We start from the raw sequence: 12,256 nt of genomic DNA, 5'->3' as shown, positions 1-12,256 counted from the left end.
TTATACCTTACTGGTGGCTTAAAAGAGTTCAATTCCCATGTAATTTTATTTTACAGTATTGGTTTTAGAAAACCACACTAAAGACCTAATTGTATTAAGATTATTAAGTAAGTAGTAAGTGTTGCAGCAATCTGAAATTGAAATAATTTATTCAATTTAATAAACTTAATCAAATCAATTAACATATACCGTATGAAGTAGTGCCCAGTCAATTTTGAAGAAGCCCAAAGCCGTTAGATTTAACTTAGTATTCAATAATCTAGTAGAAATCAATTTTAAATGGTTCACATTAATGTCTACCATTTTCCTTTTAGCATATGTATTCCATATTGTATGAATGTATATTGAAGTCTTATTTGCCTAAAAACCAAAGTGTTTCATGACCCAAAGAAAGTACGTCATTAATATGTACCTCAACAGCAATCCTATTCCAAATATGTATCTCCAATATTAAATTAACAGTGGCAAAAATCATCCAGTTGGTAGATTTCAAAAAAAATCCCACAACGATCTGTTTTCTTGAAAAGAATTTCACCAACATATAAGTGGTGTCAATCAACATCGCCAAATACGACGAAAATATTAACAGAAACGGAAGAGTTAACAATTCATTTGCGTCCATAACAAGTTTGGACAGTTCACAGTGCGTTATTGAAATATGTTCCATATTATTAATTTGGTCAAGTTTTGCGGTTGTTGGACTGGCTGTTTTCATTTCGATTTCCAATTTAAATTTTTTGAATTTCTGGTTTATGATTTTGAACTTGGGTTGGACGTCGCACAGTATGGCATAGTGCAGCAAAAACTCAAAAATGTTGGAGGCATATGGTATTGCGAAGTTCCATGAGTTGATTAATACCTCTGAAAATATTATTTCAGTTGTCAGGGAGTACAAGTAGAATGCCAAAAATAGATATATAACGTTTTTGTACCCGTCAACATTTCCCAATATTTTGTGTGAATTTATATCAAACTCATTCATGTCCAAAAGAAATTTCTTTATACCATTTCTTTTTATCAAATACCAAACGTATTTGACAATAAAGTTGGCCCAATTTGAGAATAGCACCAGTACGTGGGAATATTCCAGTCTCTCGTTGCTTTGAAGGCAAATAACGATGGTGTACAGATAAAAAATTAAAACTGGTAACGGTATACAAATAGCTGCAACCGATTTCAATCTATTTACTTTGTCTGCTAGCGACCCATATTGTATAATGCCCAAAATTCTGCATATTATTTCCACGAAATTGGATATGTGGATCATTGTAACAGTTAGTACATTATAATGATGATATAAAAAGTCAATATAAAGTTTCATTTGTGTAATTGGCTTATACAAACTTTCATTAAGTAAATTGTTACGTTTTATTTCATAAAATACATATTGTAATTACAATTTTATTGATTGATTTACGTAAAATTATTATTTCTAATATATTAATATATATTTTTAATTTATATTTTAATTAATTCATTTATTGTTTATTTATTTAATTCACAACTATAAAAATATACTGACAAATTTATTTATACATACAGGGTGATACAACATTTTTATAAAAGTTATAACTTGATTTGAACTGGTTTTCTAATTTATTTTTACAAAAATTTGATTCACAGTTTCTTCGGAAGTGACATCAACTTTGTTACTTTCAATGTGCCTCATAAACTTCTAAAGAAGTTAGGTGAGTCACACTATCTGATTAATTTAATAGGACAGAATTATATCAAAGATTAAATCTAATATATTAAACGTTATTTAACTACTTAAAAAATTATTATCAAAATAATAATAATTGTTTTACATAACACAGTAAGTTAAATATTATTATATTATTTCAACCGTTTTTAATACTTATTACAAACATTGTCTGAACTACAAATTTAGATTTGTAATATCTACTGTAACTTGTAGTGTCTGTCTACACTTGAAACGTTTATAGTTGATCGATCGAACGGTGAAAAGTTCTTGTTCTATTTTGTTTTTAACTTCAGTTGTATTTTTGACAGTTGTCCAAATCTGTTTAATATGAATAGTTTTAATTGAATTTCCCCATTTTAGCTCTTAACTGTTAAATAATGGGTGCTTTTACGAGTAGACAGAATGCGGGGGTCGAAGAAGTGGATGTCGCTTCAACACATGCTTACAGATACCCTCCCAGATCTGGTAAGGTCAGAACTAATTCGCCGTTATTATTATTAATGTATACGTTTTAAGGCAACTACTTTGGAAGCCACTTCATTATGGGAGGAGAAAGATTTGATACACCACAGCCTGAATCATATCTTTTTGGGGAGAACACAGACCTGAATTTTCTTGGAAGCAGACCAACCCCTGTAAGCAATAACAAAATTAATTTTGAATGAATGGGTTTTAACTGGTTCAATTTTAGTTCCCTTATCCCCCTCCTCAGCCTAATGAACCCACAAAAACCCTTAAAAGTTTGGTAAATATAAGGAAAGAATCACTGAGGTTTGTGAGGTTGTACAATGACTTCAACAAAGTAAACATTGATAAGGCTGAAAATGTAGATGTAGAATTAGGTACCAATAGTCATTTTAATATAGAGTTTACTTTTGATTGTGATGTAAGGTGTTCAATCACTATTTATTATTTTTGTACTGAAGAAACTACTCCTAATGGTGTGACGTAAGTAATTACAAAACCATTTGAGTAATTAATAAATGAAGCTGATTTAGGTATGTGTCTCGTGACCCTTCCATAACTTCTGAAACATTCCACTTTATGAGAGGTGCAAATCAGCAATTTTCTCAACCAAATCATGTTTTTAATCCTTCCAAATATCCTGATGAAGACTTATTGTATGATGTTGACAGGGAAGTCATACCAATTGCTATTCACTGTGTTGCTGAAGAAGGAGCTGATGGTACCATTTTTGGATACTCCATTAAATTTTTATTATATTTTATTTATTTATAGAACTAAAACAATCTCACACAACTGTTGCCACAGTTGAAAAATTATCAGATGGGACTTATTTATTAAAAGCATTAAAACAAAAGTTGTATGTGGATGGTTTGTGCTACTTGTTGCAGGAAATTTATGGTATAGAAAATAAAAATAATGATAAGGTACTAAGATATATTTCTTAGGATTACTGGTATTTATCTTGCTGTTAAATTCTAGGCTGGTGGTGATGATGACACAGAAGACAATGGATCTGAATGTGTTATTTGCATGTGCGACGTTAGGGATACCCTAATTTTACCTTGCAGGCACTTGTGTCTTTGTAATTCATGTGCTGACTCTTTGAGGTATCAAGCAAACAATTGTCCAATATGTAGGGCCCCATTTAGAGCTTTGCTACAAATCAGAGCACTGCAAAAGAGCAGCAATCCCAACATACCGCCAATTAGCCCACCAGATGTAAGTACAACATTACACATTTAAAACATTTTGTTAAACATTTAATTCATCATTTAAGGGTAGCTGTGATAATATACCACCAGGCTATGAAGCAGTCTCGTTGATAGAAGCGTTGAACGGGCCTTGCACTCCAAGGCAACCGCCCTCCGCCCAACCCGATCTGGTGGAGACACCGGAAAACGAGAACGCCATCCAGGCGGCGCAGCTACTTAACAGACAGTGCGATCGTGTCACCCCTTCCAAAAACCGTGGTGGCGAGACGTCCTCTTTAAACAGTCCGGAGTATAGTGCTAGTGCTGGCGTCGTCATGATGACACCCACCACCACAACGGAAGACGAGGAGAGCAAGGAGGCAAACAGGCGGCTACTGGGTGACGGCGACAACGGCGTAAGGTGTGCAGCTAACAGACCTCGCGACACCATGAAATTGGTGAACGAGAAGACGGACAAAGAGGAGGTGACGGCTTGATTAAGATTGACTTGGATGGCTTGACTTTTTTATGGAAATTGCTTCTATAGGTTGTTGATGAGGACAGCGAGGCGGAGAAACTTTCGCCGCTTCTACAAAAGACTAAATCGGCCGTACGAGACAATAACTTGGCCCTCAACATGGCAGATGTGGTAGATGCGATCGACGACGCGGACACGGATCAAGAAGAGCCAATTTGCACTGATTCACACGAGAAAACTAACTACAGTATGTAAAAATGTGCAATTGCTAAACTTGTTAATAGCACCTGTATATATGTAACATACACGTAGTGACCGCTCTGTGCTTACTATTCAATGCAGGGCTGTTTTTAAACAGGTTGAATATTTAAGGGTAAAAGGAAGGTCGAGTTTTCTAAATGTAGAACTATGCAGTTCATCATGTAATTTTATAATATTGTATATATCAAAAATAATTGCAGTAGATAGAAATTTAATTATCTAATTGTGTTTCTTCTTACTCACATTCAGACACTATTAAATGTAAACTGCTTGTAATAGTTATTAGGCTTCTCTAGCAATGTTGCTAATAGGTGTACTGCTTTGTACATTCTGGAGCTACCCCTAGGCATTTTTACCTCATACTCATATTTACTTTTTGTTAATGTCATTAAAAATTCAAACCTTTCTGTACCTTTCAAATTTAATCCGTTTATTCGCTGCTTCCTCATTTACCCGCCTCAAATAAAACAGTCTTGTATTGTTGCGTGCGTCGCGTTTCGTACAGAAGGCGACGGGACACCGGAAGACCGGGCCGACGAGTCCGACTATTACACGCCCGAAGAACAACACGTGAACGGCGATCCGCTTAGCGGGGACGGTCCAGGCGTCGCTACTTTCAGTTCCGTGGAGGGCACGCCCCAAAGACTTCCCGGTACACCTATTTCACTGGCCAGCGGTCGAAGCAGTGGAGCGGAAAGCTGCGCCAGCGGTTCCAGCACCAGACGTCTTTTGGCACCCGTCCGAGGGGAGAAAACCGTAGTGCACCTTTGACTTGGAGAGGTTCGCTAAGAAATGTTGCTGGGTTGTACTGTTTTATTGACTGACATGGGAAGCTTGCTGTAAAATGTAGTCACAGAAGATATTAAACATGTAAAAATAATTGTAGGGAAGTTATAGAGAAATTTTTATAAATTATTTGTTAGGTATTATTTGTGTTACAATTTTGGTTTTTTGTTGAGTTAAATAATTAAACTGCTGCGTTAAAAAATATTACCACTCCTCAAGAAAAGCTTCAGGACTGTTTAATATGACTTCAATGCTTTTAAACTACATTTTTAATGTACATGACAAGATATTTCAGTGAATGAATAATTTCTACCAACAAATTTGAATAAAATAAAAGAACAAAAGAAATTTTTACCTTCTTCATTCACTTGTGTGTGCATAATAAGTAAATAATTGACTTATAAACTTTACTTAGGAAAATTAGTTACATTTTACATATTGAAAAATTTCTAGATGGTTTAAAAATCTCTATTTGACACAACATTTGTGATAATATATTAAAACTAAATTTCATGAATTTTATAATGATTATTGAAGTATTTATGTAGGTCTATAAAATCAAACCTTGCGTAAGTAATCTCACGTCTGAATAGTTGTTATTGAAACATTTTAAATAAATTGTTAATTGCAGTGTTTTAATCTGTATATGGATAAATCAGTTACTAGAATCTTTAGGTATTTGAATACTCAAATATTTATTTGTTATATTTAATTTTTATAATTACCAGTCCTAGTTTTATTTTCCAACTCATTTTTAAATATTTATAGTTTCCCAATCAGATTTCTTACATATAAAACTTGTAAAAACATGTAATATACTCCCTAATAAAATACGACATAATTTTTAAAAGCATTTTAATTTATAGAGTTAATTTAATAAGTTATTAAAAATGATTTGAGTTGAAAGAATCTTTTTGAACAATAAAATAATATAATGAATCACATTTTGTCTTTTAATCCAAAGTAAAAGTGCCATGTCATGCAAATTAGGTATAAAAATTACAACGTCTTCTGTAAAAACCCTTATGTGTCAGCTCTTAATACTTGGAATAGGTAATTCTCAGACTTACCTTATAATATACCAAAGTCTTCTTAAGTTTGGACTAATACATTTAGACCGTAACAATTTCTTTCTAAATTGATTTATGACAAATAAATGTTATTTCATAATTCCCGCTAATTCATAGTATTAGTCACCAGATGTCGGTTGTCGATTCAACTTTGTTTTCTTGTTTTGGCAAACCTGTCTTTCTGTTTCTCTTGTTGGCCGTGTTGTGATCTCACAGGTTTGTTTCTTAAAATATTTTATACATCCTTCGAAATTTTAAGGATAAAAAGTGTTAATACTTTAGTTCATAAGTGCAGCTTTGCCCCCACATCCGTATTTAGTTGAATAACAATAAATTTTTCAATTTTAGGGCCAAAATGGGTAGACGTCCAGCGAGATGGTAAGTACCGATATTTACATGTTTTTCAATCCAATCAGAAAGTGAATCAAATAAGTAAATTAATAAAAACAAAATGAAATTGAACTAGTGTGGATTCATTCAATTGTTGTCCTCGATGCATTACATTTTTTTTGTAACGGCGATATTTTGAAGGTTATGTATGATCAATGTGTACTTTCTAATTTCAGCTACCGTTACTGCAAAAACAAGCCGTACCCAAAATCCCGTTTCTGTCGTGGTGTACCAGACGCTAAAATCCGTATTTTCGACTTGGGTAAAAAGAAGGCCACAGTAGAGGATTTCCCACTTTGTGTGCACTTGGTGTCTGACGAATATGAACAGCTCAGCTCTGAAGCTCTTGAAGCTGGACGTATTTGCTGCAACAAATACCTCGTCAAGAACTGCGGTAAAGATCAATTCCACATCCGTATGAGGCTGCATCCTTTCCATGTCATCCGTATCAACAAGATGTTGTCCTGTGCTGGAGCTGATAGGTAGTGCTTAAATTGTTTTTAAATGTACGGTGCGTATTAATGACTGACGCGTATTTTAGGCTCCAGACTGGAATGAGAGGTGCCTTTGGTAAACCCCAAGGTACTGTAGCCCGTGTACACATTGGACAGCCAATCATGAGCGTAAGGTCCAGTGACCGTTACAAGGCTCAAGTTATTGAGGCTTTGCGTCGTGCCAAGTTCAAGTTCCCTGGCAGACAAAAGATCTACATCTCCAAGAAATGGGGTTTCACCAAGTATGAGCGTGATGTGTATGAAACCTTGAAATCTGAAGGCAGACTTGCTCCAGATGGTTGCAATGTTAAATACAGGCCAGAACATGGACCTCTTGCTGCATGGAAGAAGGTTCAAGATGAAATTTACGCTTGAAATGTAAATTTTTACGTTCTGACTAAATTTATTTAAAAAATTAAATTGATTTTTATTTATTTATGCCAAAAACAAAAATTGTGCAATGTTGTGAATTACAAATGATTTGCAAATTTTGAGTTTAATTGTAAGTACAAATAGTTCTTTATTATTAAATAGATTAATTATTAATAAGTAGATATAAATGAAGTAAATAAAATACTTATTTAATCTCAAACTACATTGATCAATTAATATTTTATGTAAATATGTTTATAATAATATATATCAAGAATGATTTGCAAGTTTTAAGTAGAAAATTTGTTCTTGGGATTTGATTAATGTAACATTTATTGACCGACTAAAGTTTTTTTTCCAAGTAAATTTATTAAAATAATGCATACATATACTGGGAAAAATACATAATTATTTCAAAATTATATTTTTGTAATTGTTAAATTAATTCAACAATTACAATTCATCACTCCTGCCAATATGTTCAGATACCCACAGCAAAGTTTTAATAATATTGTCCATTTCAACATGTACTGTTCCTAATGGATGATTATCATCATACAAGTTCATTCTGAAAAATTATTAACATTACTATGTAATTCATAAAAAATATAAACATTATATTACTTGACTTTCACATTATTGGCTTTAAGTGTAAAATAATAGTGAGTTCCTTGATGAGGTGGCACCCTTAAATCCTTTGATCCTATCTGTAGCAAAGTCGGAGCTTTCACTTCATGGGCGTGTTCAATTGGAGATTTCTTTCGCATGGCCAATAAAATCTCATCGTTGATCGCTCCCTTTGTTGGGTATTCAGACCAAGCCTCCACATAACACCTATAATATTAAACCAATTAAGCTCAGTGTACTATTATGTTAAACATAACAATCTGACCAATCGGGAATATCCGTAGCAGTAGTCATAGAAGCAATATCAATGACCGGATTTCTAGCTACCACAGACTTAAATTTATCTGGATACTGCCCACTCAAATGTGTGACCAAGAAGCCTCCATGTGAACCGCCAACAAGACTCATGGCGTCAGGATTAATCCACGGATATTTTTTTACTACACCATCAACAGCTTGAATGCAGTCAGCAACATCTACTGTGCCAACCTTGTTTAAGAGGTAGTGTACACTTTTTGAACCCTGTCCTAATGATCCTCTGTAATTAATCAGCACAAGTCCATAATCTAAAACAAATATGTTTCAATAAAAACTAAATATAGAAGTATTAAAAAATATGCAACAAGACGAATTTTTACTTCACAAAGTTAGAAAAGAAGATTATGGGAATTAGCAAATTTTTATTTTTACAAAAATATAAAATATATTTTTAATTATGTTCTAAAATCCATAAAACTGTATTTATTATTAAATCCATTTCATGTGGTACTTTTGCTAACTTATGATTATCCTTGTACAAATGCAATCTACAAAAATATCGTCAAAAAAAAAATAGTAATGTGTTATGAAAGGAGTAACCTAGTTTTAACTCCATTAGCTAAAAGCCTGTAATAATATTCACGCCCTTGACAAAACGGTACTCTTAAATCTTCAGTACCAAGGAAAAGTAAAGTTGGCGATTTAACTTTATTTGAATGCCGAATAGGAGACCTATTGGCCATATCAATCAGTAACTTCTTATCTGACAGGCTGTGCATATTATACTCCTGACCCAAACTTACACAACTCCTAGAATCACATATTCAAGTCCATCCATATTACAAGAGTCGTAGAGACGAGTCTTACGTGTCTGGCGCATCTGATATAATAATTTTTGATGGTAAGTCTGTAACGGGATTTCTTGCCACCACACTTCTAAATCTGTCAGGATATCTACTACTCAATAACGCAACGATAAATCCACCGTGCGACCCGCCAAACAAACTAACAGAATTAGCTTTTAACCAGCTAAATCTTTTCAATGTATCATCTACAGCTTGTATACAATCGGACACATCAGACATTCCAATTTTACCCGACAAAAATCGAATAGTTTCAACACCACAACCGATTGATCCCCGGTAATTCACCAGCAGACAACCCAAATCTAAATATTAAAAACTAAACATGGAAAACCGTCTTGAAGCATACCCGAATCATATTTACTTACTGAAACTTAAAAACATAGCAGCTTCCATCATAAATGTGTTAGCGAAGGCACTGTGGGGACCACCATGTGGCCATACTATCAGAGGGACTGAAGCATCCTTGCCCTCAGAGGGACCAATATAAATGGCATTAAATTCATCTGTAATTTTATTATACAATATAGTTTTTTGAGTTTAATTCTAGTACATCATACTCACCAACTTCATCTCCATCAACCTTGAAGTCTAAAAACTCCACAATGTTTTTTTCTAGTTCTGGCACCGTTTTTTCTGTGAGGTTAGTAAAATTAATTGCTGTCTCTATTTTCTTCCCAACCGGCAGTTTTCCGATGGCCAATTGATCAGGCTTGAGGGCGTGTTTTTTAGCCACAAGTACATTATCTTGGAACACATCCAATACAATCAAACTACTATTATCATTTATAGATAATTCTGTGATTTTTCCGGTGTCTAAAAAAATGTTAAATAAGTATAATTAATGAGCTTATAAGTAATGGTTTTACCAATATTAACTAAGTAACTATTGGCTGTGTATTTCTGATTTGTACTCAAGAGCAATGTGCAATTGTCAGCCCAACAGCGCTTAGGAAAGCCTGTGTTATACAATCCATAAAATGTTTTATTATTTTCTATTTTTATGGAAGTCTCAACAATTTCTACTACAGTTTCAATAGTTGACTACAAGTAAAAATATATATAGAAAGCAACTTGTAATTGTGTATAAGGTTCTTACGTTTTCTTTTAGAGGGGCTTGGGTTTTCTTTAATGCCATTGCTGAGGCATGAGGTCCACCAGCAGATCTTTGCAACCAAATGATTGTCTTGCCATCAGGAGTAAATCTCGGAGATTTAACGGAAGATTTTTCTAATCCAAGTTCAACTGAAAAACAATTATTAATTGTGCATCATTGTTAAATACTAATTTAATACCGTAATTTCCTTCAAAGTCCAAAGTGAACAAAGTACTGTCCCTGTTACTGCAATAAATTAATCCCAGTCTTCTTGGTTCAATAGAATAAGACACTCCAATGATGTGAGAACCATCTGGAGAATATTTTGGTTGAGCAATACACTTATCATCAGGAATGCCAGATAGAATCTCTACTTTGTCGTTTTCAATATCATATTGAGCAAGTATGGATTTCTTTTTACCAACCAGCTGTTCACCCCAGTCTTCAGTGAAAACATATTCTTCACCCTGGAAATAATTTTATTTACTAATTTTTGTTTATGAACACAATTTTTCCAGTTTATACCCTTGGTTTTGGTGTGTCACCATCACCCTCTTCTGACGGTTTCTCAGTTATCCTTTTATGATATGGATCACTCTTTGGCACCTTTTTTTCAGCAACATATAAAATTTTCTTCTCATCAGGAGACCATTCAAATGAAGAAAACTCAACTAAAATAAATCAATTAATCTATTATACAGAACAATTAAATGAATTAGTACTATCAGAATAAACATTTCCATGCACATCAAGTTCGTTTAGATTCACACATCGAATCAAACTAGACTTTTGCCAGACTTCAAGGAATTGTTTGCTATTCTGCTCTTTGAGAACAGCTCTAAATTGTTCTGAAGCAGATGTAGAAGTCAAAACTCTAAAAAATATATATAATAAAATGCGGTTTTATATTAGAATAATGTGCTCACTCTTCACTAATATCCACTGGATGTGTTTCAACTGGTTCTTTCAAATCATTCAATACCAGTATTGATCTTTGGAATTTGGTTGGCTTGCCCTTTTCTATGTTTCTTTGTGTCCAAACACTATTGACAACATTTTTGGAAGTTATTTGAGCAGCCACTAGTGTTGGTATACTAGTGAAGGACTTGTAAGTCTCGATTATCTTAGACTAAAATTAGAAGTGGTGAATGTTTTTGTTGTTAAGTAAAAATGAATTAATCGTACCGTGATATTCATTTTTAAGTTAGTTGACAATTTATCGCACCTGGAAAATTGATAACATAACAATAAGGAATACTTAGATTCAAATAGAAGTCTAGAGAAATACATTTTATTGATATATATTTTTTTATTTTTTTTTTGTATTTTTTGGTAAAAATGTGGAGATTTTTACTTAAAGGGTTTAATTATTTATTAATTATTATTATATTAATATTTTTGAGTTTTGAACAAATTATCCGGTTTACAAGTCGTATATAAAATACCTTTATTAGAATCAAGAAAATTGTCAGTGCTATTTTGAAGGTTATATTGATGACAATACAACAATAAAATAACAATAATTGCTCATAATTTCCGGAACGACACGGTCAATCATTTCTGATCATACGGTATTTCCCAATAAATGCGCAACGAATTCAACTTGGCAACGTCCATCATATGTGTTAGATTGCCGTAACGGCGCCATTTCAAAATTGTAAACAATATTAATAATTTATATGAAATATAAGATAAGATGATGTGAATCATATATTTGCTTATGTCGTTATTGATGTATTCTATATAAAAATTATGTGCAACTAAACGTCTAAATTTGAAAATCTGGCTTCATAAAAAAATTTTTTTTGGTGGATTTTTTCAAAATTTCAGTAACTACAAAATAGTTAATTTATAGATTTTTGAGTCTAAATTGTAACAGGATATCTGTAGTGAGACTTTATATTATTGGTTATGAACAATTTTCAAAAAATGCAAGTCAATGTTATGAATAAATGTTATATTTTAATTGATATAAATTATAAATACAACAACTTACAATATTGCAATTTCAATTCATAAACGAAAAAATATGCGAAGAAAACAAACCGGACCACTGGCGAAGAATCACAGAAAAATCTACACACTACAGACTACCAACCATAAACAAAGAACTACAACCGGGCACAGTTTTTGCATAGGTTATGAACGTATCATAGATAGATAGATAATTCAGAATATTTTATTCAATTTAAAATATA

At 33.0% G+C, this 12,256-nt stretch overlaps 4 protein-coding genes across 7 annotated transcripts; 2 read left to right on the top strand and 2 right to left on the bottom strand.

The window, feature by feature from the left end:
* Positions 1–5: 5 nt before the first annotated feature.
* Positions 6–1,267, bottom strand: LOC126265702 (putative gustatory receptor 28b). The gene is made up of 3 exons (XM_049967971.1): positions 413–1,267; positions 190–360; positions 6–131 (listed from the first exon to the last, which is right to left on the bottom strand). The coding sequence occupies exons 1-3, from the start codon at positions 1,265–1,267 to the stop codon at positions 78–80; spliced, it is 1,080 nt and encodes a 359-aa protein (XP_049823928.1). The 3' UTR covers positions 6–77.
* A 404-nt stretch (positions 1,268–1,671) lies between these two features.
* On the top strand, positions 1,672–5,738 carry LOC109605807 (probable E3 ubiquitin-protein ligase MGRN1). Its single transcript, XM_020022400.2, has 9 exons — positions 1,672–2,170; positions 2,222–2,340; positions 2,397–2,653; positions 2,704–2,891; positions 2,945–3,096; positions 3,152–3,391; positions 3,450–3,848; positions 3,911–4,088; positions 4,608–5,738. Exons 1-9 carry the CDS (start codon positions 2,083–2,085, stop codon positions 4,871–4,873), a joined length of 1,887 nt encoding a protein of 628 aa, XP_019877959.2. The 5' UTR covers positions 1,672–2,082; the 3' UTR covers positions 4,874–5,738.
* A 343-nt stretch (positions 5,739–6,081) lies between these two features.
* Positions 6,082–7,262, top strand: LOC109605808 (60S ribosomal protein L10). The gene is made up of 4 exons (XM_020022401.2): positions 6,082–6,174; positions 6,307–6,336; positions 6,525–6,830; positions 6,890–7,262. Exons 2-4 carry the CDS (start codon positions 6,314–6,316, stop codon positions 7,215–7,217), a joined length of 657 nt encoding a protein of 218 aa, XP_019877960.1. The 5' UTR covers positions 6,082–6,174; positions 6,307–6,313; the 3' UTR covers positions 7,218–7,262.
* Positions 7,263–7,529: 267 nt separating this feature from the next.
* On the bottom strand, positions 7,530–12,150 carry LOC109605806 (acylamino-acid-releasing enzyme-like). Of its 4 annotated transcripts, none has more exons than XM_020022399.2 (13): positions 12,055–12,150; positions 11,244–11,283; positions 10,985–11,187; positions 10,781–10,932; positions 10,584–10,729; positions 10,258–10,525; positions 10,062–10,207; positions 9,832–10,006; positions 9,527–9,778; positions 9,331–9,468; positions 8,107–8,407; positions 7,839–8,048; positions 7,530–7,782 (listed from the first exon to the last, which is right to left on the bottom strand). In XM_020022399.2, the coding sequence occupies exons 2-13, from the start codon at positions 11,253–11,255 to the stop codon at positions 7,668–7,670; spliced, it is 2,118 nt and encodes a 705-aa protein (XP_019877958.2). In that variant the 5' UTR covers positions 11,256–11,283; positions 12,055–12,150; the 3' UTR covers positions 7,530–7,667. The 4 variants fall into 4 exon arrangements, with proteins under 4 accessions (XP_019877958.2, XP_049824229.1, XP_049824230.1 ...); XM_049968272.1 differs by having other exon boundaries at positions 12,105–12,129; XM_049968273.1 differs by lacking the exons at positions 7,530–7,782; positions 7,839–8,048; positions 8,107–8,407 and adding exons at positions 8,490–8,647; positions 8,700–8,909; positions 8,967–9,267 and having other exon boundaries at positions 12,055–12,144.
* Positions 12,151–12,256: the final 106 nt, after the last annotated feature.

The sequence above is a fragment of the Aethina tumida genome, chromosome 5 (genome assembly GCF_024364675.1).
Source record: "Aethina tumida isolate Nest 87 chromosome 5, icAetTumi1.1, whole genome shotgun sequence".
NCBI classification, from domain to species: Eukaryota; Metazoa; Arthropoda; class Insecta; order Coleoptera; family Nitidulidae; genus Aethina; species Aethina tumida.
Note: the sequence above shows the minus strand (reverse complement) of the source record. Positions and strands in the feature narration are given on the sequence as shown.